This window comes from Aythya fuligula, chromosome W (genome assembly GCF_009819795.1).
Source record: "Aythya fuligula isolate bAytFul2 chromosome W, bAytFul2.pri, whole genome shotgun sequence".
Taxonomy (NCBI): domain Eukaryota; kingdom Metazoa; phylum Chordata; class Aves; order Anseriformes; family Anatidae; genus Aythya; species Aythya fuligula.
In genome coordinates, this window is record NC_045594.1 from 13036570 (window position 1) to 13061776 (window position 25207).

At 50.5% G+C, this 25207-nt stretch overlaps 2 protein-coding genes across 2 annotated transcripts; one reads left to right on the forward strand and one right to left on the reverse strand.

Moving 5' to 3' along the window:
* Positions 1 to 453: 453 nt before the first annotated feature.
* Positions 454 to 1386, reverse strand: LOC116501318 (olfactory receptor 14C36-like). The gene has a single exon (XM_032206837.1). The coding sequence runs from the start codon at positions 1384 to 1386 to the stop codon at positions 454 to 456; it is 933 nt and encodes a 310-aa protein (XP_032062728.1).
* A 7649-nt stretch (positions 1387 to 9035) lies between these two features.
* Positions 9036 to 20859, forward strand: LOC116501319 (olfactory receptor 14C36-like). Its single transcript, XM_032206838.1, has 5 exons — positions 9036 to 9147; positions 9368 to 9461; positions 14730 to 14766; positions 17851 to 18009; positions 19930 to 20859. Exons 1-5 carry the CDS (start codon positions 9036 to 9038, stop codon positions 20857 to 20859), a joined length of 1332 nt encoding a protein of 443 aa, XP_032062729.1.
* Positions 20860 to 25207: the final 4348 nt, after the last annotated feature.

The window sequence follows — 25207 nt, forward strand, 5'->3', positions numbered from 1 at the left end:
TCAGCCGGGCCTGACCCCACCAGCAGGGCTCAGCAGGACAGGGCGGCAGTGGCAAGAGAACAGCTCTGCATGCCCCAAGCGCTGGTGCTCCCTGGCCGTGCTGCTGGGATGGGACTCTTTTCCTCTGCACCCCTGCACATGTGCACTGCCCCTGCAGAGCCAGGCCTGGTCTCAGATGAAGGATGTCAGAATAAGGCGGCAGTGCAGGCTCCTTCCTTAAGTTCACAGGCAGACGGGCTCTTTTTGTATAGTCGCTGAGCTAGACTTGAAAAATACATACTTAAGTGGAATTGGGATGAATAATATAATTTTAGTGGGTAACGTTAACCAAACTATAACTAAGGAAATCGAGTAACAAAATTGCAGACAAGCACACAAACAAAAAGAAATAGACTATAGGCCGTTCCTATTACAAGTAACATTAGGACTCATCTGCAGAAGCAGACTGAGCACTTATTCTCCTGCAACACATCTAAACAGCAATTTCCACAAGGCTTCCTTGAGGTCCTGATTTCTCATACTGTAGATGAGAGGATTCAATACTGGAGGCACCACCGCATATAGAACTGCTATGACCATGTCCAAGGATGGCGAGGAAATTGAGGGGGGCTTCAGGTAGGCAAACATGCCAGTGCTGACAAAGAGGGAGACCACAGCCAGGTGAGGGAGGCACGTGGAGAAGGCCTTGTGCCGACACTGCTCAGAGGGCATCCTCAGCACTGCCCTGAAGATCCGCACATAGGACACGACAATGAAGACAAAACAACCAAATGTTAAAGAAAAACTAAACACAAGTGCCCCGACTTCCCTGTGGTAGGCATCTGAGCAGGAGAGCTTGAGGATCTGGGGGATTTCACAGAAGAACTGGTCCAAAGACTTGCCTCGGCAGAGGGGCACTGAAAATGTAGTGGCCGTGTGTAGAACAGCAGTGAGAAAGCCACTGCCCCAGGCAGCTGCTGCCATCTGGGCACAAGCTCTGCTGTCCACGAGGCTCCCGTAGTGCAGGGGCTTGCAGATGGCAACATAGCGGTCATAGGCCATGACAGTGAGGAGACAATACTCAGCTACAACCAAGAAAGCAAAGAGAAAGAGTTGGGCAGCACAGCCTTGATAAGAGATGGCCCTGGTGTCCCAGAGGGCATTGGCCATGGCTTTGGGCAGAGTGGTGGAGATGCAGCCCACGTCGAGGAGGGCGAGGTTGAGGAGGAAGAAGTACATGGGGGTGTGGAGGTGGTGGTGGCAGGCTACGGCGCTGAGGATGAGGCCGTTGCCCAGGAGGGCAGCCAGGTAGATGCCCAGGAAGAGCGCAAAGTGCAGGAGCTGCAGCTCACACGTGTCTGCGAATGCCAGCAGGAGGAACTCACTCACTGAGCTGCTGTTGGGCATTTGCTGACCTCCGACATAGAACCTATGAAATGAAAGAAATTATACATGTATAGACTGTTATGAGTAAAGTCTCTGACCAAAATTCCCAGTAAAAGCCTTACATTACCTGTTTCCAAGAGGCCCTTTGTCTATCTCCTTGTCTGGAGCCCTGCTTTGTGCTTGCTGAATGTCCTGTACACAGCAGCCACTTCTGCCCATCCGCCCCTAGTGGGACACCTCTAATCCAGTGAAATGGTTAATGTTGTTGCTGTGGAGACACACCTTAACCAGAGGGCACATCCGGGAGGGCTGCTCTGTCCATCCCCTGGTGCTCAGCTGCTGGCTGCTTGCAGCACTCAGCTGGGGGATGGATGAACACAGAGGCTGTGTTGAAAAAGCACATCCCCTTGTCTGCAGGTCCTGAAGAACAGCTCAGAAAAGCCCTGGTGCAGTCTGTAAGCAGACAGAAAAGAAGGGATATTCTCACGTTCATCACTAACCTGTTTGTGTCTCAGTTCAATGCAATAGGAAGCTCAGTCACCAGTGCAAATCCAACTACCCCATTAACATCGAGCCTGCCCCACAATCAGAGCAAGAAGAGGCAGGTAGAGAGTGCAGAAAGTGCCTTCACTTTGCAGGCAGCCCCTGCACTGCCCTTCGTCTGCCCAAGCCCCTGGGCTCCCAGGCAGGCTGAGTGCAGGGACCCTGCTCTGCACCACAGCCATGAGAAGCCCTTCCTGCACCCCTGGCTTCTCCTTCCTCCAGGACCAAAAGCTGCATTGCCCTCCAGCAAGAGACTTACCGGGTTCAGGGCTGGGAAGTGTTCTCCCCCAGTGAGCTCTGTGCATCCTGCCACTTCTGCCTGCCTTTAAGCACTCTGTCTCTGCAGGCAGTGCCCCCAGCCCTGCTGTGCTGTGCAGAGGAGCTGCTCCTGGCCACAGCTGTCTCTCTGCACCACGGCCCTCTTGCCACGAGCTCTCTCTATCCCACGAGCCTGGCCCAGCTCAGCAGCACAGCACCAGCCCAAGGCACTGCAATCACCCCTCTGGGGGCTTTGCTGATGAGCCCATGAACCTCAGACACTCAGACACAATTGAAGACAGCTCTCCAGAAGTCCAAGTCCCAGGCAAGTTTCCTGCAGTGTCCCCCTGAGGGCCAGCACTGACACAGCCTCCCTTGGACCTCGTTAGAGCAGAACCCTGGAGGCAGTGAGGACAAGGAGACAAAGGCAATGTGAAGGTGACACTGATGTGTAGGAAAACTGGATGTGTGTCAGCAAGCACATGGGCCAGGCCTTGACCCATGTCCCCTGGGAAGGGAGATCCTTAGCAGTCACACCTTGCTCAGGGCTCTTTGTGGGGCAGTAGGAGATGGGGATGTGCATGGCCAAGTGCAGGAGAATGGTACGACCCCTGCCTGCTTCATGGGAGGGGATGAGGAGGCAATGAGGCCCTGGTGCTTTAACGATCAGCTGTCTCCTCATAGGCCTCAGTGGCAGAGACAACAGTCATAGATATGAACACAAAGACCTGGTCCTGTTGGGACTTTCAGCCTTGCCACAGTCCTCTACCCTGTCTATACATGGCTTTCCTAGGGACTCCAAGACCTCCACATCTTTCCTTTTTGGCTGTAGACCCTTATCTCTGTGGTGTCACAGCAGATCTGAGCTGAGTCTGATAACTCAGATCTTCTTGGTGGCCATGCCCCTCATAAGGCAGCTCTGTAGGAAGCTGGCCTGGTTCCTGGTGAACATGCACTACTGCTCTATGTCATCCCTCGTGGTGCCCAGGCCCTCTCCTCCTGGCCACTACTCACTCAGCAGTGTCCCAGTCTGCCCTGATGTGTGGGGTTTCTCTTCCTCTGGTACAGGACTGGGCTCTTCTCCATGTTAAAGTCAACAGTTTTCTGAAGTCAAAATCCTGCAGATTCTCAAGGTTCACCCACAGTGATGCTCCCTTCTATCAGCTGTTAATGTCAGCAGGCAGAGAGTTCAATTTATGGGTAATTGTGCTATATCTGACTAGACAGCAGCAGCAGCAAGAGTTGCAGGGAAATGTGGATAATTCAGGAGTAACTGACTAAATGGCATTGCAGCACAGTCACTCAGGGGCAGGGGATGGAAGGCTGTCAGGTTCCACATTTGCTGCACTTTCTTCTCATGCATGCTGTCAGTTTCTCTGGAGCTGTGTCCTGAATGTTATGGGGCTGTGCAGATCAAAATTAGAAGGGCCAAAGCCCAGCTGGAGCTCAATCCATCTATTACTGTCAAAGACAATAAACAAATAGAAAATAAAAGATAAAAATTTAAATAAATACTTTAAATGAAGGAGGATTAGGGAGAATCATAATGCTTTATTGGATTTTGGGGGAGAAACCCTGGTGACAAGGAATGAGTTAAAGGCTGAGACACTTTAATGCCTTCTTTGCCTCTGTTACTAGAAGCAAGACCAGTTGTTCCCCTAGTCACTTCTTCCTCCTCATGGCCAGTGCGAACCTTCCATTGCACAGTCTGTGGCATTTTTTTCTCTCCTGCTCTTTCCTACTACCAAAGGAAGATCCATCAACGTGGAAACCACTCCTGAAGTAGGCATCCCAACCCAGCAGGCTCCTTGCGGCCTCTCAGCCAAGCAGACACAAGTCACCTCAGCAGCACCTTCCAAGCCATGGGCCTGCTGCTGGCCTTGCAGCTTCTTGGCTACACACAGCCAAGCCTTGTGCCTCCTGCTGCCCAGTCATGGACTCAAGCAGAAGGGACAGGACAACCCATGTTGGGGCCTTCTTTCTGCCTGGGTCCTCCTGGCTCTGGAGGCAGAGGGGATCCCCCAGTCAGCATGCCAAGCAGGTGCCTTCTGTTGGCCTAGAAGGGCCACTGCCAGATGTCAGCCCAAAAGTGCAGATCCCAGGGAGAAGGCAAGGGTGTCCTGCCATCTCCAGACACAAGTGACCTCACAGTCCCTTTCCGTGACACGTTCCTGCTGCTGCCCTATCAAGTGCAGAGACAGAAGTGACCTCACAGTCCCTACCACAGTCACATTCCTCCTGGTGGGGCAGTAGATCCTGAGGCAGAGCTGAATTTTCTCTAGCCCCCTCGGTATCTCTTTTTCACTTTCTGGGTTAGAGATTAAGCAAAGTTTTAGGGGGAGTGTTTGGTGTTCTACTTGTGCTGTCATGTCTGTGGTGGAAGTATGGACAAGCTCTGTGGTTTACAGGTGTTTTACATCTGCCAAGGTGTTTAGGGTTAAATAGAGCATTTAAATGTTAGTGTTAAGTGAAGGGATTATGGTTATCAAGAGAGAAAATTGATTCCTTTCAGAGTGTTGTAGTAGCATTGAGGTTTAGGGATTAAAATCACTGTTTCCAGTAAGGTAAGGGACATACATTACTGTTTTAAGTCAGTGTTACTGCAGGATTGGCATAGCATGAATTCGCTTACCTCCATGAAATCATTAATTTCTGCTGGCCATGCTCCTCATACCACCCCAAAATCTCACGTCTCTTGTTCAGGCTGCTCCTGACCTCCCCATATCTTACCGGGATCAGCTTTCTGATGGCATTTAACATCTCAGTGTATCTGTCTCACCTCTGTTGCCTCCTCCATTCCTGAGAAGGAAGTGGCGTTGTAGTCAGGAGGGAAAAGGGCACAAAGGTCTTTAGGTGTATCCTGTGCAATGTGCCCATCAGCTCTACACCTCCACAAAACCATGCTCCCGAGCTACAAGTTTTGTTTCCCAAGTGGCTTCTGTGGATCCAGGGTTCCTTTTCCCAGGCCCTCTCACATGTTTCAGTTTTGGATGTGCAGGGATGGGATAAGGAAAGCCAAGGCATGGATGGAACTCAGCTTATCGGGGGATGAAAAGCATAACAGGAAGAGATCCTATAGGTACTTTGCTCAGAAAAGAAAGGCCAAGGAGATTGTACCCCCTCTGATGGATGAGAAGGGTGAACTGGTAATGACAGACATGGAGAAGGCAGAGGGACTCAACAACTTCTTTGCCTCAGTCTTCCCTGCCAGTCAGGCTTCCCAAGTCTTTCATTCTCTGAACCCATAGGTAGAGGCTGGGGGTGCAAATTCCCACCTGTTGTAAGTGAAGAGAAGATTTGATGCCACCTGAAGAAGCTCAAGAAGTACAAGTCTATGGGGCTTGATGACTTGCCTTCCAGGGAGTGGAATGCTGTGGCTGAGGCTGTGGATATTCCATCCCTGGGGGTGTTCAAGGCCACGTTAGATGAGCCCCTGAGCAACCTGATCTAGGGGGTGGTGTCCCTGCCTGTGGGGGGTTGGAACTAGATGATCGTCGAGGTGCTTTCCAACTCAACCGTTGTATGATTCTCCGATTCTGTGCTTCAGAGGCTAAGTAAAAATAACAGTAATAATATTAATCATCATCATCATCATCATCATCATCATCACAACAACAGTAGCATGGTATTGGGCTTCAGAATACTCAGTGATCCTTTGTGATATGGTTTAGTGGAGGACTTGTTAGTGGTAGGTCAGAGGTTGGACTAGGTGATCTTGGAGGTCTCTTCCAGCCTAGATGATTCTGGGATTCTGTGATCCAGTTCATCCATGAGACAAAACCCTGCAAGCAGCACGAAGGACACTGAAATGTGGCCTAACATGAAGGAGGCTCCAGAACGTTGGTGTAGAAACAGTATTTTTGTGCCATGATGAATGTGGTATATGCTGCAGGAAAAGGCCTCTATCTGAAGTAAAAGGCCTAGGCCAGCAGCAGTGTGGCACAGGCTTGAGATTTGGGTGTATGTGAAACTTGTGGAACCACAGGATCCAAGCCCTCTCTCCTTCTCACCTCTCCCCATGCCAGCTGCGGTCATAGCCCCCAGCCTTGCTGCACTGTGCAGAGGAGCTGCTCCTGGGCACAGCTGTCTCTCTGCACCACGGCCCTCTTGCCACGAGCTCTCTCTGTCCCATGAGCCCGGCCCAGCTCAGCAGCACAGCACCAGCCCAAGGCACTGCAATCACCCCTCTGGGGGCTTTGCTGATGAGCCCACAAACCTCAGGCACTCAGAGGCAGTTGAAGACATCTCTCCAGAAGTCCAAGTCAGAGGCAAGTTTCCTGCAGTGTCCCCCTGAGGGCCAGCACTGACACAGCCTCCCTTGGAGCTAATTAGAGCAGAACAGTGGAGGCAGTGAGGACAAGGAGACAAAAGCTGTGTGAAGGTGACACTAATGTGTGGACAAACCGGATGTTTGTCACCAATCACAAGGGCCTGGCCTTGAGTCCCAACTCAAGGAAGGGAGATCTTTCCTTTGACAGGTTGCTCAGGGCTCTTTGTGGGGCCGTAGGAGATGGGGATGTGTATGGCCAAGTGCAGGAGAATGGTACAACCCCTGCCTGCTTCATGGTGTGGGCGAGGAGGCAATGAGGCCCTGGTGCATTAAGAATAAGCTGTGTCCTCATAGGCCTCAGTGACAGTGACAACAGCCATAGCCATGGACACAAAGACCTCAGTCCTGTTGGGACTTTGAGTCTTGCCATTCTCATTGCTCCTCTCCACATGAGGATGTCCTAGTGACTCCCAGACCTGCACCTCTTTACTGGCTAGTTGTTTTCACTGTTTGTGTGGTGTCTCAGGGGATCTGAGCTGAGTCTGGTAATTCAGATTTTCTTGGTGGCCATGCTCCTCGTAAGGCAGCTCTGTAGGAAGCTGGCCTGGTTCCTCGTGAGGAGGCACTACTGCTCGTATGGCATCCTTCGTGGTGCCCAGGCCCTCTCCTCCTGGGCACTGCTCACTCAGCAGGGTCCCAGTCTGCCCTAATGCATGGGGTTCCTCTTCCTCTGGTGCAGGACTGGGTCCTTCTCCTTGTAAACATCAAGAAGTTACTTTAGGCAAAATCCTGCAGTTTCTCAACATTCCCCCACACTCATGCTCCTTTCTGTCAGCCGTTCATATCTGCAGGCAGATGCTTCAACCTTTGTGTGACTGTGCTATCTCTGACAAGATAGTAGCATTACGAGCATTATGAACGTTTGGATAATACAGGAGTAACCAGTTGAATGGAACTGTGTCACAGAGTCACAGAAAATCAGTCGGTGGAAGGCTGCCAGATTCTACTTTTTCTGTTCTTCATTCTCATGCATGCTGTCAGTTTGTCTGGAGCTGGGTCCTGAATGTTATGGGGCTGTGCAGGTCAAAGTTCAAAGGCCAAAGCCCACCTGGAGCTCCATCTGTCTATTACTGTCAAAGACAATAAAGACTGCTTATAGAAATACTTTAAATAAAAGAGGAATGAGAAGAATCATCATCCTTCATTGGACATGGGGGAAATCTGGTAATGATCTCGAGATAAGGTAAAGGCTGAGGTACTTAATGCCTTCTTTGCCTCAGACTCTAGCAGCAAGACCAGTTCTTCCCCTGCATATTTCTTCTTCCTTGTAGCCAGTGCCAATAATCCATGGTGCACTTTGTGGCAGTTTTTTCTCTCCTGCTCTTTCCTACTACCAAAGTAAACTCCATCAGGGAGGAAACCACTCCTGAAGTAGGCATCCCAACCCAGCAGGCTCCTTGTGGCCTCTCAGCCAACCAGACACAAGTCACCTCAGCAGCAGCTTCCAAGCCAGGGGCCTGCTGCTGGCCTTGCAGCTTCTTGGCTAGACACAGCCAAGCCTTGTGCCTCCTGCTGCCCACTCATGGACTCAAGCAGAAGGGACAGGACAACCCATGTTGGGGCCTTCTTTCTGCCTGGGTCCTCCTGGGTCTGGAGGCAGAGGGGATCCCCCAGTCAGCATGCCAAGCAGGTGCCTTCTGCTGGCCTAGCAGGGCCACTGCCAGACGTCAGCCCAAAAGTGCAGATCCCAGGTCTATGTCAAGGCTGACCTGCCACCTCCAGACACAAGTGACCTCACAGTCCCTTTCCGTGTCACGGTCCTGCTGCTGCCCTATCAAGTGCAGAGACAGAAGTGACCTCACAGTCCCTGCCACAGTCACATTGCTCCTGATGGGGCAGGAGATGATGAGGTAGAGCTGAGCTTTCTCTAGCCCCCTCGGTACCTCTTTTTTACATTCTGTGTTAGAGATTAAGCAAAGTTTTAGTGGGAGTCTTTGGTGTTCTGCTTGTGCTGTCATGTCTCTGGTTCAGGTATAGACAAGTTCTGTGTTTTACGGGTGTTTTACGTCTGCCAGGGAGTCTAGGGTTAAATAGAGCATTTAAATGTTAGTTTTAAGGGAAGGGATTATGGTTATCAAGAGAGAAAATTGATTCCTTTCAGGGTGTTGTAGTAGCATTTAGGTTTAGGGATTAAAATTACTGCTTCCAGTTAGGTAAGGGCCATATGTGACTTTTTAAATTCATTGTTACTGCAGTATCGGCATTGCAGGAATGCTTTTACCTCTATGAAACCATTAATTTCTGCTTGCATGCTGCTCTTCCCACCCCAAAATCTCATATGTCTCATGTCCAGGATGCTTCTGACCTCCCCATATCTTATTGGGATCAGCTTTCTGATGACATCCATGATCGCATAGTATCTATCTCACCTCTGTTGGTTACTCCATTCCTGAGAAGGAAGTCGCATTGTACTCAGGAGAGAAAAGGACACAAAGGTCTTTATGTCCTTTGCCATGACCTGGCAAGATCATGGAAATGATCCTCCTGGAATCTATGTCAAAGCACATGCAAGACAAAGCGGTGATCTCACACAGCCAGCATGGCTTCTCCAAAGTCCAAATCGTGCCTGACCAATGTGATGGCTTTCTACAGTGGAGTGATCACATCAAACAACAACAGAAGACCGACCAATGTCATATACTTGGACTTTTGTAAGACCATTGACACTGTCCCACATGACATCCTTGTCTCCAAATTGGAGAGATACGCATTTGTTGGGTGAACCATTCAGTGGGTAAGGAGTTGGCTTGAAGGTCACACCCAGAGAGTGGTGCTCAATGGCTCTATGTCCAAGTGGAGGCTGCTGACAAGTGTTGTACCTCAGGGGTCTGTCCTGGGATTGGTGCTGTTTAATATCTTTATCTATGACAGACAGTGAGATCGACAATGATGTAGTACATTCTGCACTTGTAGCCCAGAAGGCCAACTGCATCCTGGGCTCCATAAGAAGAGGAGTGGCCAGCAGGTAGAGAGAGGTCACTTCTACTTCTAGTCCTTGTACTCTGCCCTTGGGAGGCCCCACTTGGAGTCCTGCATCCAGAACTGGGCCCCCAGCAGGAGAAGTATGTGCATCTGGTAGAACAGGTGCAGAGGAGGGCCGCAAAGATGATCAAGGGGTTGGAGCACGTCTCCTATGAAGAAAGGCTAAGAGAGCTGGGGCTGTTCAGCCTGGAGAAAAGAAGGCTCTGGTGGTGACCTCTTTGTGGCCTTTCAGTACTTAAAGGGAGCTTATAAAAAAGATGGAGAGTGACTCTTTGCTCAATCAGGTAATGACAGCACGAGGGAGAATTGTTCTAAGCTAAATGAGGGGAGATTTAGATTAGATGTTAGGAGGAAACTCTTCACTCAGAGGGAGGTGAGGCACTGGAAGAGGTTGCTGAGAGACCTTAGAGGTGCCCCATCCCTGGAGCTGATCAAGAGCAGGTTAGATGATGCCCTGGGCAACCTGATCTCATGGGGGACATCCCTGCTTATGGCCAGGGGGTTGGAACTAGGTGACCTTTAAGGTCCCTTCCAACAGGAGCCATTCTCTTATTCTATGGTCTCACTAGCTCTACTTCAAGCATGACTCCCATGCCATCAGCCTTCCTGTGGTCTCTCACCTGACTAGAACAGAAGGTGCCTCACCATCATCTTCAATTCCAAGTGCATGCTTCTGCCGTTTACGATCCCTATCTGTGCCACATTCCTCCTGCAGGTCCATCAGCTCCAGAGACAGAAGTGACCTCCCAGCCTCCTTCACAGCCATTGCTTCCTGCAGGCCCAGCAGATCCAGAGGCACATCTGACCTCATCCCAGCATTCCCAGCCAGCTCCTCCTTGTGGCCTCTGATCTGATCACATACCTGTCACCTCACATGCCTCTTCCAATGCCATGGGACTGCTGCAGGACCTCACAGTCCCTACCCTGCCCCAAGGGGACAAGCAGCTGAACTTAGGGATAGGAGTGGGGTTGAAGCTGAGATGTGCTGTGTGCATGCTGGAGCGCTTTGGGGGTTAGATTATCAGGTTAATGTTTAGGACTTAGAGGTCACCCTCCAGGGTCAAAGGAATGGCAAAGCATCGAGGGAGGGATTAGTGTTGTGCTTAAGGATCCTGCTCAAGATTTAGGATAAGGGCAAACTTTGAGGACTTCAGTTTAGGTCTGGTTTGGGGGCTAAGGCTAAGGCTGGCTTTTTATTCCTTGATTAGGCTTTATCATCCTTCTGCTTGCCCTCCTATTAGCAGATGAGTTTGACATCTGCCATTTCCATGTTCTGAGGAATGTCTTTGATCTATCTGTCCTTTCCAAGGTCTTTGAGATAGGTCTTATGATGACATCTGCAGATACACTTGAACTTCTCTCACCCTTCCCGTACCACCTTTAAGAAACCTGAAGCGTGACCAGGAGGATGATATTTGCTTGGGAAAGGGTTTTGTTAAAATCTCTGAGGAGGGCTGTTATGGGCTTCTCACAGACTGTGATGGCAGTATCTTAGAAAACAGTGACACTCGTGAGGACAGAAGAACAGGTGGATAAGGCCTTGGCCTGCCAATACAGGACACACACACACCTGAAATCTGCATGAGAGGGAAGATTGGATTCAAAATGTAGATTATGAAATCAAAGACCATGAGTATCACCGTGGCACTGCAGGACAGCTCCAGCAATGGGGCAAAACCACACAAGAGGTGTCTATGACACTAGGGCCACAGAACAGTAGCTGGAGAAGGAGAAGGAATTAGTGTACATGAGAGAAATTCCCCTCGTTCAGGTACAGCTGCCTTCTGGAGCCTGACCTTCCACTACTCGAGCCTTGCAGAGAACCGGGGTGGCATACAGCCCAGGGCTGACTGTAGGACATGGTCCCCAGCAGGAAGCACTGCGGTCATGCAGGAGATGCATCTGAGAGTGCTGCCACCTCTGTGAGCAAAGGGGGTGCTGTCCCCAGCCAGGAAGATGGCCAGCATCTGGCACAGGGTGCTGGAGCTGTACAAGGTCTGCAAGGAGGACAACTCTCCCCCAGGAAGAAGGCCACAGGCATCGGCAGGTGTTTGGTGTCAGGCACCAGCACAGTGATGAGGGTGTTCCACATCCCAGTCACCGTGCTGCTCAAGTAAGAGAGGAAGAAGAGATATGGGTAGAGGATCTTCCACATAGGAAATTGATGAGCTGGTTCATCCACTGGAGAACCAAGCTGTAAATGTAGAGCTTAGGAGCGTGGTTTAGTGATGGACTTGTCAGCACTAAGGTAAAGTTGCCTGACCTGGGTTACACGTCCCAGAGCAGTGTCAGGCACAATGCAATTCTTTTTGCCTTCTGCATCTATAGCACAGGAAGTAGGACTTTGCCCTACTCTATTGACTGGGCAGCTCTTTTCACTTTACTCAATTTAGGTTTGTGTGGCTGGAACGGAACAATTTCCGCAATGAGGCCAGGCTCATGGGTACAGCTACAGCCAATAAAGAAATATTTTCTTTATTTTTCACCCTGAGTTTTCCACAGATGACCCAATATAGTCCATGGATATCTAGGTGTCTACTGAGATTCAGGCTGAATTTCTCAGGATCCAATGGTCATTTCAATCTTATTCTATTTATTTTATTTTATTTTATTTTATTTTATTTTATTTTATTTTATTTTTATTTTATTTTATTTTATATTTTTATTTTCTTTTATTATTTTCTGAACACACCCCTGACTTCTCTTAGAAAGGTTTTCATGTGCTGAACTGTGCTGCAGTTACAGGGACAAAGACCACTGCTGGCAGTGGAGCTGTCAGACCAGCACACTCTGCTCTTCGTCCCGATGAAGGTCTCCAAAGAAGTCACCCTGGATGAATAGCAATAGGAGAATGATGTTCAAAACTGAAATGCAGCAAAATTCAGCCTTTGAAACAAGAAAATTTTTTTATTGGTTGCTCTTTGAAATCTTCCTTAATTACATCTTGCAGCTCTGCAATTATCTGCAAAAGGAATGAAGGCTTGAAGAAAACTATCAAAGAGATGTTAGGTGTTTCTGCATTTTAATGAGTTCCATGGTGCATTTTGGTGTTGAGTCTGTGAAGTTCAGGTACTGGGAGGTGAATGATGCAACTGCTAGAGAAAGTAAAGTCAGAAGGAAAAGCTGAAGTGACTCGGAGTATTAATGGGCCCCACTGAGGGCTGTTACTAACAAAGCCTCCCCAGGGCCTTGTTAGGGAAGATAATTGGAGGCCATGATTGCAGACAGGCAAAGCACTGTGCTGAGAGAAGTCTTGGTTGGTTTTGGTGATGCAGAAGAGCCAAGGGTTGGCCCCAGGCGCTGGAACAGGAGATCCTGCACCCCACGTCTGCCTCAAGGCTCTTGCTGGGGCCTGTGGGCTGTGGTGGGCAGTGTGATGCCGTGCGAAGAACAGTGGCGTGAAACCTCTGAGCTGCTGCACAGAGCTGAAAAGAATCTAATAGGCCCCATCACAATGAATATAACATATCACATTGTAAGCTCTAGCCAAGGGGACAAAAACTTCAGGGCTGTTAGGTCCTTCCCTTCTTACCAGCACCCTCTGCCTTCTCCTCTGCAGGCTTTCCAAAGCTGTCCCAAACATTGCCCTATTTTCTTGAAGTCTGCAGACACCCATCTCTTTCCACAACCTTGGTCTCATCCCTTTCTTTCTCCGATGCCTCATCAGCCCTCACCAGCTGTTCCTTGTAGCACAAAGCTATTGTCTCATCAGAGGGTGACCTCTGGCACCACAGAATGACCCTTTCAGGGACATTCCTCCCTCCTTGTGACAAGTGCCAGCCTTCCATGGAACACTTTGTGGCACTTTTTTCTCTCCTTCTCTTTCCTACTACCAAAGAAAGCTCCACCAGAGTGGAAACTACTCCTGAAGTAGGCATCCCAACCTGTCAGCCTTCTTGCATCGAGCCAAGCAGACACAAGTCACCTCAGCAGCAGCTTCCAAGCCAGGGGCCTGCTGCTGGCCTTGCAGCTTCTTGGCTAGACACAGCCAAGCCTTGTGCCTGCTGCTGCCCACTCATGGACTCAAGCAGAAGGGACAGGACAACCCATGTTGGGGCCTTCTTTCTGCCTGGGTCCTCCTAGGTCTGGAGGCAGAGGGGATCCCCCAGTCAGCATGCCAAGCAGGTGCCTTCTGCTGGCCTAGCAGGGCCACTGCCAGATGTCAGCCCAAAAGTGCAGATCTCAGGGAGAATCCAAGGATGACCTGTCAGCAAATCAGAGTTAAATGACTTCCCAGTCCTTTTCCGTGACACGTTCCTGCTGCTGCCCTATCAAGTGCAGAGACAGAAGTGACCTCACAGTCCCTGCCACAGTCACATTCCTGCTGCTGGGTCAGGAGATGCTGAGGCAGAGCTGAGCTCCTCAGAGCATTCCCACCCATCTCCTCCTTGTGGCCCACAAGCTGATCAGATCAGGGTGAACAAGAGAGTAAAGATAAGGGAAGGGGGCTATGGGCTGAGTTTTGGCTTCAAGGGATACTTTGAGGTCAGGCATAAGAATAGTGGATTCCTGTCAGAGCGTGGACTAGCATTTATGTTTTGGAGTTAATGTCACTGGTTAAAATATGTTTTTTAAGTCACAGTTCCAGCAGAATCAACATTGCCTGAATGTTCTAACATCACAGAAATCATTAATTTCTGCTGGCCAATCTCCTCTTTCCTCCCTCAAATCTCACATCTCTCCTGGCCAGGCTTTTCCTGACTTTCGCATATCAGTCATTTTCTTAGGGGTAGCTTTCTGTTGGCTTTCATAGGCCTCAGTGGCAGAGACAGCAGCCATAGCCATGGACAGAAAGACCTGAGTCCTGATGGGACTCACAGCCTTGCCACAGCCATTGCTCCTCTCCACACCAGGCTGTCTGAGGGACTCCTGGACTTCCAAATCTTCTGCTGCCAGATGCAGACCCTTCTGTGGGTAGTGTCACATTCGATCTGAGCTGAGTCTGATAACTCAGATCTTCTTGGTGGCCATGCGGCTCATAAGGAGCTCTGTAGGAAGCTGGCCTGGTTCCTGGTGAGCAGGCACCACTTCTCGTATGGCATCCCTCATGTTGCCCAGGCCCTCCTCCTCCTGGGCACTGCTCACACAGCAGGGTCCCAGTCTGCCCTGATGTCTGTGGTTCCTCTTCCTCTGGTTCAGGATCGGGCTCTTCTCCTTGTAAATGTCAGGAGGTTTGTGTAGGCAAAATCCTGCAGTTTCTCAAGGTTGCCCCACACTGATGCTCCATTCTGTTTGCTGTTAATGTTTGCAGGCAGATGGCTCACCCTGACTATGCTGTTTCTCACAAGGTAACAGTAACAGAAGGTTGCAGGACGGTTTGGATAATACAGCAGGAACTATTTGAATGGAATTACAGCACAGAATCAGTGAAGGGTTGGGGATAGAAGGCTGCCAGATTCCACTTTTTCTGTTCTTCCTTCTCATGCATGATGTTACTTTGTCTGGAACTGCGTCCTATATACAAAACACTGCACTGTATCATCTAATAGGAAGGAAATTAAGTCTATCCCAGCCAACACATGGTCAATATCCACCCTATATTCCATACCATCTGCACCATGCTCAGCTCCAGTACTTTCCAATTAATCACCACCACCTTTTCTCAGATGATATACACACAGATATATCATGCCCTTAGTCTGTGAGTGTCCTGGAGTTGGCTAGGATCCAGATAATTTTCCTCCTAGTAGCTGGTATGAAGCTGTGTTTTGGATTTAGCATGAGTACTCAGTACTAAGGCCAGTCCTCTTTAATATCTTTATCAATGATCTGGATGAGGGGATCGAGTGCACCCTCACTAAATTTGCAGATGACACCAGGGTAGGTGCGTGTGTCAATCTGCTCGAGAGTAGGAAAGCTCTGCAGGAGGATCTGGATAGGCTGGTCTGATGGGCTGAGGCCAACTGCATGAAGTTCAACAAGGCCAAGTGCAGGGTCCTGCACCTGGGGCACAATAACCCCAAGCAGAGCTACAGGCTGGGAGATGAGTGGTTGGAAAGCTGCCAGGCGGAGAAGGACCTGGGAGTATTGGTGGATAGTCAGCTGAACAAGAGTCAGCAGTGTGCTTATGTGGCCAAGAAGGCCAACAGCATCCTGGCTTGTATCAGAAGCAGTGTGGCCAGCAGGGCTAAGGAAGTGATTGTCCCCCTGTACTCGGCTCTGGTGAGGCCACACCTCTAGTACTGTGTTCAGTTTTGGGCCCCTCACTACAAGAAGGACATCGAGGTGCTCCAGCAAGTCCAGAGAAAACACAAAGCTGGTGAGGGATCTGGAGTCCTATGAGGAGTGGCTGAGGGAGCTGGGCTTGTTCAGCCTGGAGAAGAGGAGGCTCAGGGGTGACCTTTTTGCTCTCTACAGCTACCTCAAAGGAGGCTGTAGCGAGGTGGGGGTGGTCTGTTCTCCCACATGCCCAGTGACAGGATGAGGGGGAATGGGCTAAAGTTGCACGAGGGGTGTTTTAGGTTGGATATTAGGAAGAAATTCTTTACCGAGAGGGTTGTTACGCATTGGAATGGGCTGCCTAGGGAAGTGGTGGAGTCATCATCCTTGGAGGTCTTTAAAAGGTGTTTAGATGTTGAACTTAGTGATATGGTTTAGTGGAGGACTTGTTAGTGTTAGGTCACAGGTTGGACTCAATGATCTTGAGGTCTCTTCCAACCTAGACAATTCTGTGATTCTGTGATTCTGTGGGAAGAAGAGCTTGGCCAGCAGAAACATGATTTCATAGAAGTAAGATGGTTTATGTAATGTAGATGCTGTGGTACAACTGACGTAAAACAGTCACATATGGCCCTTTCCTTACTTGAAACAGTCATTTTAATCACTAAACATAAATGCTACTACAGTACTCTGAAAGGAATCATTTCTTTTTTTCCTCTTGCTAACCATAATGCCTTCCCTTAACACTAACATGAAAATGCTCTATTTAACCCTAGACTCCTTGGCAGACCTAAAAAACCCTAAACCGTAGGTCTTGTTTATGCCTTAACCACAGACCTGACACCACTAGCAGGACAACACACACTCCCACTAAAACTTTGCTTATTCTCCAAACCAGAAAGAGAAAAACAGGTACCTATGGAGCAAGAGAGAGGTCAGCTCTCCCACAGGATCTGATGGCCCAGCAGGAGGAATGTGACTGTGGCAGGGACTGTGAGGTCACTTCTGTCTCTGCACTTGATAGGGCAGCAGCAGGAATGTGTCACAGAAAGGGACTGTGAGGTCACTTGTGTCTGGAGGTGGCAGGTCACCCTTGATTTTGAGAAGTCAAGGCACTTGCTTGGCATGCTGACTGGGGGATCCCCTCTGCCTCCAGACCCAGGAGGACCCAGACAGAAAGAAGGCCCCAACATGGGTTGTCCTGTCCCTTCTGCTTGAGTCCATGACTGCACAGCAGCAGGCACAAGGCTTGGCTGTGTCTCCACAAGAAGCTGCAAGGCCAGCAGCAGGCCCCTGGTTAGGAAGCTGCTGCTGAGGTGACTTGTGTCTGGTTGGCTGAGAGGCCGCAAGGAGCCTGCTGGGTTGGGATGCCTACTTCAAGAGGCGTTTCCACCCTCATCGAGCTTTCTGTGGTAATAGGAAAGAGCAGGAGAGAAAAAACAGCCACAAAGTGAAACTTGAAGTGTAGCTCTGACTATGAGCTGGAAGAAATATCCAGGGGAACAACTGGTCTTGCTGGTAGAGACTGAGGAAAAGAAGGCATTATGTTCCTCAGGTTTTGTCATCAGGTTTTTCCATACACCCATTAAAGATGATCATTCTTCTAAATCCTCTTTTATAAAAGTATTTATATACACTTTTTTGTTTGTTTATTTGTTTCTTTTGTGTTTTTTTTTTTTTTTTTTTTTTTTTTTTTGTCTTTGACGGTAGTAGATGGATTGAGCTCCAGCTGGGCTTTGGCCCTTCTAATTTTCATCTGCACAGCCCCATAATATTCAGGACGCAGCTCCAGACAAACTGACAGCATGCATGAGAAGGAAGCACAGAAGAGGTGGAACCTGGCAGCCTTCCATCCCCTACTCTCCTGTGATTCTATGCTGCACTTTTTTTCAGCTTCTTACTCCTGTATTATCCAAACGTTCCATGCAGCTCCTGATGCTACTATCTTGTCAGAGACAGCACAGACACAGGAAGGTTGAACTATCTGCCTGCAGACATGAACACCTGACAGAATGGAGCATCTGTCCAGTGGAATCTTGAGAAACTGCAATAGTTTGCCTAAAGGAACATCTCGAACAATAAGCGCCTAGTCCTGTGCCAGAGGAAGAGGAACTACACATCAGGGCAGACTCTACTGAGGGAGCAGTGACCAGGAGGAGGAGGGCCTGGGCACCACGAGGGATGCCTTATGAGCTGTGGTGCCTGCTCACCAGGAACCAGGCCAGCTTCCTACAGAGCTGCCTTATGAGGAGCAGGACCTCCAAGAAAATCTGAGTTATCATACTCAAGCTCAGATCCAGTGTGGCACCACACAGAAGAGGGTCTGCAGCCCTCAGGAGGTACAGGTCTGGGAGTCCCTAGGACAGCCTGGTGTGAAAAGGATCAAGGGCTCAACGAGGGCTCAAAGTCACAACCCAGGTCTTTGTGTCCATGGCTATGGCTCTTGTCTCTGCCACTGAGGCCTATGAGGAGACAGCTGATCGTTAAAGCACCAGGGCCTCATTGCCTCCTCACCCCCCCGCATGAAGCAGGCAGGGGTTGTACCATTCTCCTGCACTTGGCCATGCACATCCCCATCTCCTATTGCCCCACAAAGAGCCATGAGCAACCTGTCAAGGCAAAGGATCTCCCTTCATGTGTGCCATGCAATAAGACCTGTCCCTTGTGCTTGGTGACACACATCCAGTTTTCCTACACATCAGTGTCACCTTCACATTGCCTTTGTCTCCTTGTCCTCACTGCCTCCAGGGTTCTGCTCTAACGAGCTCCAAGGGAGGCTGTGTCAGTGCTGGCCCTCAGGGAGACACTGCAGGAAACTTGCCTCTGACTTGGACTTCTGGAGAGATGTCTTCAATTGTCTCTGAGTGCCTGAGGTTCGTGGGCTCATCAGCAAAGCCCCCAGAGGGGTGATTGCAGTGCCTTGGTCTGGTGCTGTGCTGCTGAGCTGGGCCGGCCTCGTGGGACAGAGAGAGCTCGTGGCAAGAGGGCCGTGGTGCAGAGAGACAGCTGTGGCCAAAAGCAGCTCCTCTGCACAGCGCAGCAGGAAAGAGACACAGAGGCAGAGACACAGAGAGAAGAACAGGAGAGAGTGGCTGAAGGCAGTTGGCAGTGGAAGGATGCAGAGTGCTGCCTGCAGGAGAAACCTGCACAGCCCTTGACAAGGTAAGTGTCTGGCTGCAGGGCCATGCAACTGCAGGTCCTGGAAGGGTCTCCTCCTGCTGGGTCTTGTTTCTGGGAGGGCAGTGGGCAATGCAGTAGGCTTTGAGAGTCCTGCTGGGTTGCAGTGCGAGGTGAGGAAGTCTGGCAGAAGCCCCTTGGAGTGCCCTAAGGCAGGTGCCCCCAGTCAGCCCAGAACACCCTGCCCTGGCTGGCCATGCCGGGCTCTCTGTCAGCTGCCCCGTAACTCCTGCAGCCATGGAGGTGCCCCTTGGCAGGGCCCTGTTGGTGGCAGGGTGCTGCAGGGCAGCGCTGAGCACAGCCGCGTGGGATGGGGTCTGTGAGCATCGGTAGGGGGAAAGAAGAGGAGTGTGCAGAGCAGCAGCTCCCGGCAGGGACAGCTGCAGGCAGCAGAGAGAGGGGCAGGTGGCCAGAAGGAGCTGTTGGCAGAAACGCCGTGGCAGGGGGGATTCGGGCACCTCGTGGCCATGCCCTGCAGTGCAGACGCCTTCCCCTGGAGCAGCCCCTCCCTGGCCTCCTCTTCCCCTGCAGCCCATGGGCTGTGGGGCAGATGGGGGTAGAAGAGGAGGTAGAGCTCAGACAGGGATGCTTCCAAGCTCTGTCTGTGTGAGAACTTCACCTCAGGTGAGGTTTCTGTCCAGCTGCACTTGGACTGGGGATTCTCTGCTCTCAGTTGTCTCCAGTTTCTTCTCAAGGAAACTCCAGAGCTGGGTGGTTCTGTGGCTCAAAGACAGGAAATACAGGGTAGATTAGAACATGACTTGTGGGCAGTGGCCTGTGTAACTCTGCATTCAGATGAGTTGTTTGAAATAACACTGAAAAGCTCATTGATCTGACCAGTGAACTGAACTTGAGCTTCCCCCATGTTCCTGATTCCTTCCTGCTGTAAAGCAGAGAGGACTCCTCTGCAGCCTACAGCAGCCCCTGCTCCCAGTGCCACTCTCAGCCAGCACCAGCCACAGCTCAAGCAGGAGAGATGCCAAAAGATTTTCGTGCAAAGAGAGAGGCTCAGGTTACGGGGTGCTTTAAGAGACACAATAGGTTTTCCTCAGAGAACTCTGTTTTAACATTCTTCTGCATTTTGCTCTTTACCAGGAAAGCATGTGTATGGACAGCAAATGCCCAACATCAGCTCCGTGAGTGAGTTCCTCCTGCTGGCATTCGCAGACACGCGCGAGCTGCAGCTCCTGCACTTCGCGCTCTTCCTGGGCATCTACCTGGCTGCCCTCCTGGGCAACGGCCTCATCCTCAGCGCCGTAGCCTGCCACCACCGCCTCCACACCCCCATGTACTTCTTCCTCCTCAACCTCGCCCTCCTCGATGTGGGATCCATCTCCACCACTCTGCCCAAAGCCATGGCCAATGCCCTCTGGGACACCAGGGCCATCTCCTATCAAGGCTGTGCTGCACAGGTCTTCTTTTTAGTCTTCTTTTTTAGTTCAGAGTACTATCTCCTCACTGTCATGGCCTATGACCGCTACGTTGCCATCTGCAAGCCCCTGCACTACGGGAGCCTCCTGGGCAGCAGAGCTTGTGCCCAGATGGCAGCAGCTGCCTGGGGCAGTGGCTTTCTCAATGCTGTCCTGCACACGGCCACTACATTTTCAGTGCCCCTCTGCCGAGGCAATGCTGTGGACCAGTTCTTCTGTGAAATCTCACAGATCCTCAAGCTCTCCTGCTCAGATGCCTACCTCAGGGAATTTGGCATCCTTGTGTTTAGTGTTTTTTTAGTCCTTGGTTGTTTTGTCTTCATTGTCGTGTCCTATGTGCGGATCTTCAGGGCAGTGCTGAGGATATCCTCCTCTCAGGGACGACACAAAGCCTTTTCCACGTGCCTCCCTCACATGGCCGTGATCTCCCTGTTTGTCAGCACAGCCACAGTTGCCTACCTGAAGCCCCCTTCTATCTCCTCCCCATCCCTGGACCTGGTGATGGCAGTTCTGTACTCGGTGGTGCCACCAGCAATGAACCCTCTCATCTATAGCGTTAGGAACCAGGAGCTCAGGAATGCTTTGATTAAAACTGTTTCTATACATGCTTTTTAAGCATCAGAGATGTGCTGTGCTCATTATTATTATTGTCATAATCAATAATGTAAAATAAAAATATTAATTGGAATGAGAAGTTATTTGGGAAACTGAGGGAACAATTTTTATTGTTTAATTTTTTTTATTTAACGTCTTTAATTTTTTTAAATATTATTTTTATTTGAATAATGGATTTTTTAACCATCATCATGCTAATTTATTTACCTTATCCCAGTCATCTCATGTACCTGTAGACCTAGGTTTCCTCCGTGAATAAAGACAATAAGGAAAGCATCCGAAATACATTCAGAATGTCACTGGTCAGAGGTCCCGTGTCCTCATGGGAGCAGCCCCAGCACGCAGGAGGGGCTCAGGACCAAGAGCCCAGTTGCGACATACAGGAGCAGCCCCAGTGTCCCTTGGGGCTGCCCCTCACTGCCCGTTGGGCTCTGCCTCTCTGCTGCCTTTGGGTTGGTGCTGCTGCTTCCCTGGAGCCATGGCCATGGCCAGCAGCAGGACGTGGCCTTTTCCCTGCTGCTCTCTTGGCTTCCAGTTTGTTCTCTTGTGCTCTTATGTTTGGGTTAGCCCTGAGATCTTGTCTACCTTAGTGACAGTCCTGTTGTCTCTGCAGTGGCATCCCTGTCCCTGCAGGCAGCAGCAGGCACTGTGCAGCCCTGGGTCACAGCTGGCCTCCCTGCTAGCACCACAATAATACAAGGGGCTGCTCACGGCAAACCCTGAAAACTGGAAGCCTCTTCCATATCTGCTGCCAATGGGTCTCGCAGGAAAAGCTTAATGGACCCGTAGCATAATGCACCAGCATCACCATAGTTGGCCCCAGCCCAGGAGACACTAGAGAGGTCCAGAGCCACCTTTGTGCATGCAGCTGCGGTGCCTTGCAAGGGGCTGGGGCTGTGGTGGCCATGCCCAGATCCCTGCAGCAGCCTGCGGTAGGCACTGCCCTGGGGGCCAGCACAGCCTGGGCTGCTGTGAGAGGGCAGGGAGCTGGGGAGAGGTGGGCAGGGGCTGGGCTGGACTGGGCAGTGCCCGGCAGAGGGCAACAGCAGCGTCAGGGAGCGGTGGCAGCATGCAGGGGAGGGCTCCCAGCAGGGCTTGGTGCTGCAGAGCCAGGGCTGCGCCAAGGGAGCCCAGAGCTGCAGGGGCAGGGGAGAGGAGGCCGAGGGCCAGGGCGGCTGCTGCAGGGGCAGGGAGCTCAGTATGGTCCTTGCAGCCCCCTGGCCTGGGCCTGCCTCTGCCCTTGGGCTCGGTCCTGGCCTTGGCTCTGCTGGCAGGAGCGCTCTTGGCATGTGCTTCCTGGCCTCCCCTCGCCTGCGCACAGCTGCTGCCCACTCCAGCTGCTGCCACAAACGTGTCCTCACAAGCAGCACCACCCCTTGGGCTGCTTCTGCTGGCCTCCCCCACCCAACTGCCTTGACTCCTTGTCTCTGCTGGGCCCCACCTTCCATACCCAAATGCATCCCTTTGCTATCAACACCCTCTCCACTACACCATGGAATGACAGTGCCATGGTGGGACGTATTTCCACTGGGCTGTCTACCAGACACAGTAATAAATACAACGAGCAGGACTAGAGGGGTCCTCCTTCCAGCCAGGGGGAGGCTGGGAGGAAAGGGACAATGGGATTTACTGGACAGGGTATATTTAATGGCCTGGCACATCACACCCACAAATGTATCAGGCTCTACTGGACACCGGTGCAGAGTACCCCGATGCCATCAAGCTAAAAAGAGGTAGAACCCACCTGTATTTCTGGAGTGACAAGGGCATCCCAACAGTTAACTGTACTGGAGGCTGAAGTGAGTCTAACTGGGAAGAAATGGCAAAAGCACCCCATTGGGACTGGCCCAGAGGCTATGTGCATCCTCAGCATAGACTGCTTCAGAAGAGGGAACTTCAAAGTTCCAAGAGGGCACCACTGGTGGAGCTTTGGCAGAGCTGCCTTGGAGACAAAGGACATGAAACAGTTGTCTACCTTGTTTGGCCTTCCATAGAATCCTTCTGTTGGGGGTTTGCTGAGGCCTGAAGAACAGCAGGTGCCAATGGCTACCATGGTGGAGCACCTGAGGCAGCGTCACGCTAACCGAGACTCCCTGATTGCCATCCATGAGCTGGGTCATCGACTGGAGAGCCAAGGTGTAGATGTAGAGCTTGGGAGTGTGCTTTAGTGATGGACTTGTCAGCACTAAGGTAAAGTTGCCCGACCTGGGTGACACGTCCCAGAGTAGTGTCGGGCACAATGCAATTCTTTTTGCCTTCTGCATCTATAGCACAGGAAGTAGGACTTTGCCCTACTCCATTGACTGGGGAGGTCTTTTCACATCACTCAATTTAGGTTTCTGTGTCTGGAAGGGGAAAATTTTCCCAAAGAGGCCAAGATGATGGGTACAGCTACAGCCAATAATGATATATTTTCTTTATTTTTCACCCTGAGTTTTCCACAGACGATCCAAGAGAGTCCATGGATGTCCAGGTGTCTACTGAGATTCAGGTTGAATTTCTCAGGATTCAATGGTCATTTCAATCTTTTTATTTTATTTTATTTTATTTTATTTTATTTTATTTTATTTTATTTTATTTTATTTTATTTTGTTTTGTTTTGTTTTGTTTTGTTTTATTTTATTTTATTTTAATTATCTGAACACAACCCTGACTTATCTCAGAAAGGGTTTCATGTGCTAGGCTGGGCTGCAGTTACAGGGACAAAGACCACTGCTGGCAGTGGAGCTGTCAGACCTCCAGTCTCTGCTTTTCCTCCTGATGCAGGTCTCCATAGAAGTCACCCTGGATGAAGAACAATAGGAGAATGATCATCCAAACTGAAATGCAACAACATTCAGCCTTTGAAACAAGAAAATATATTTATTATTTGCTTTGTAAAATCTTTTCCCTTAACTACGTCATGGAAGCTCTGCAGTTAACAGCACAAGGCATGAAACCTTGAAGAAAACTATGGAGGAGATGTTAGGAATTTTTGCATTTTAATGAGTTCCACGGTGTATTGTGGTGCTGAGTCTATGAAGCTCAGGTACTGAGAGGAGAATGATGCAACTGCTAGAGAAAGTAAAGTCAGAAGGAAAAGCTGAAGTGACTTGGAGTATTAATGGGCCCCAGTGAGGGCTGTTACTAACAAAGCCTCTCCAGGGACTAGTTAGGGTAGATAATTGGAGATCATGATTGCAGATAGGCAAAGCACTGTGCTGAGAAAAGTCTTTCTTGGTTTTGGTGATGCAGAAGAGCCAAGGCCTGACCCCTGGAACAGGGAGAGGAGATCCTGCACCCCCAAGTCCGGCTCAAGGCTCTTGCTGGGGTCTGTGGGCTGTGGTGGGCAGTGGGATGTCATGAGAAGAACAGTGGTATGACACCTCTGAGCTGCTGCACAGGGTTGCAAGAAATCAATGAGGCCCCATCACAAGGAATATAACATATCTCCTCCTAAGCTACTGCCAAGGGGACAAAAACTTCACAGCTGTTAGGGCCTTCCTTTTTTACCAGCACCCTCTGCCTTCTCCTCTGCAGGCTTTCCAATGCTGTCCCACATATTGCCCTATTTTATTGAAGTCTACAGGCACCCATCTCTGTTCGCCATCTTGCTTTCATGCCTTGCTTTCACTGATGTCTCGTCAGCCCTCACCAGCTGTTCGTTGAAACACAAAGCCAGGGTCTGATCAGAGGGTGACCTCTGGCACCACAGCATGACCCTTTGGGATACATTTCTTCCTCCTCGTGGCCAATATGTAACTTCCAATGTATACTCCATGGAAGTTTTTCTCTCCTGCTCTTTCCTACTACAAAAAGGAAGCACCTTCAAGGAAAAAAACCCTCCTGAAGTAGGCATCCCAACCCAGCAGGCTCCTTGCGGCCTCTCAGCCAAGCACACACAAGTCACCTCAGCAGCAGCTTCCAAGCCAGGGGCCTGCTGCTGGCCTTGCAGCTTCTTGTGGACACACAGCCAAGCCTTGTGCCTCCTGCTGTGCAGTCATGGACTCAAGCAGAAGGGACAGGACAACCCATCTTGGGGTCTTCTTTCTGCCTGGGTCGTCCTGGCTCTGGAGGCAGAGGGGATCCCCCAGTCAGCATGCCAAGCAGGTGCCTTCTGCTGGCCTAGCAGGGCCACTGCCAGCTGTCAGCCCAAAAGTGCAGCTCCCAGGGAGAAGTCAAGGGTGACCTGCAACCTCCAGACACAAGTGACCTCACAGTCCCTTTCCGTGACACATTCCTGCTGCTGCCCTATCAAGTGCAGAGACAGAATTGACCTCACAGTCCCTGCCACAGTCACATTCCTGCTGCTGGGCCATGAGATCCTGAGGTAGAGATGAGCTTTCTCTAGCCCCTTCGGTATCTCTTT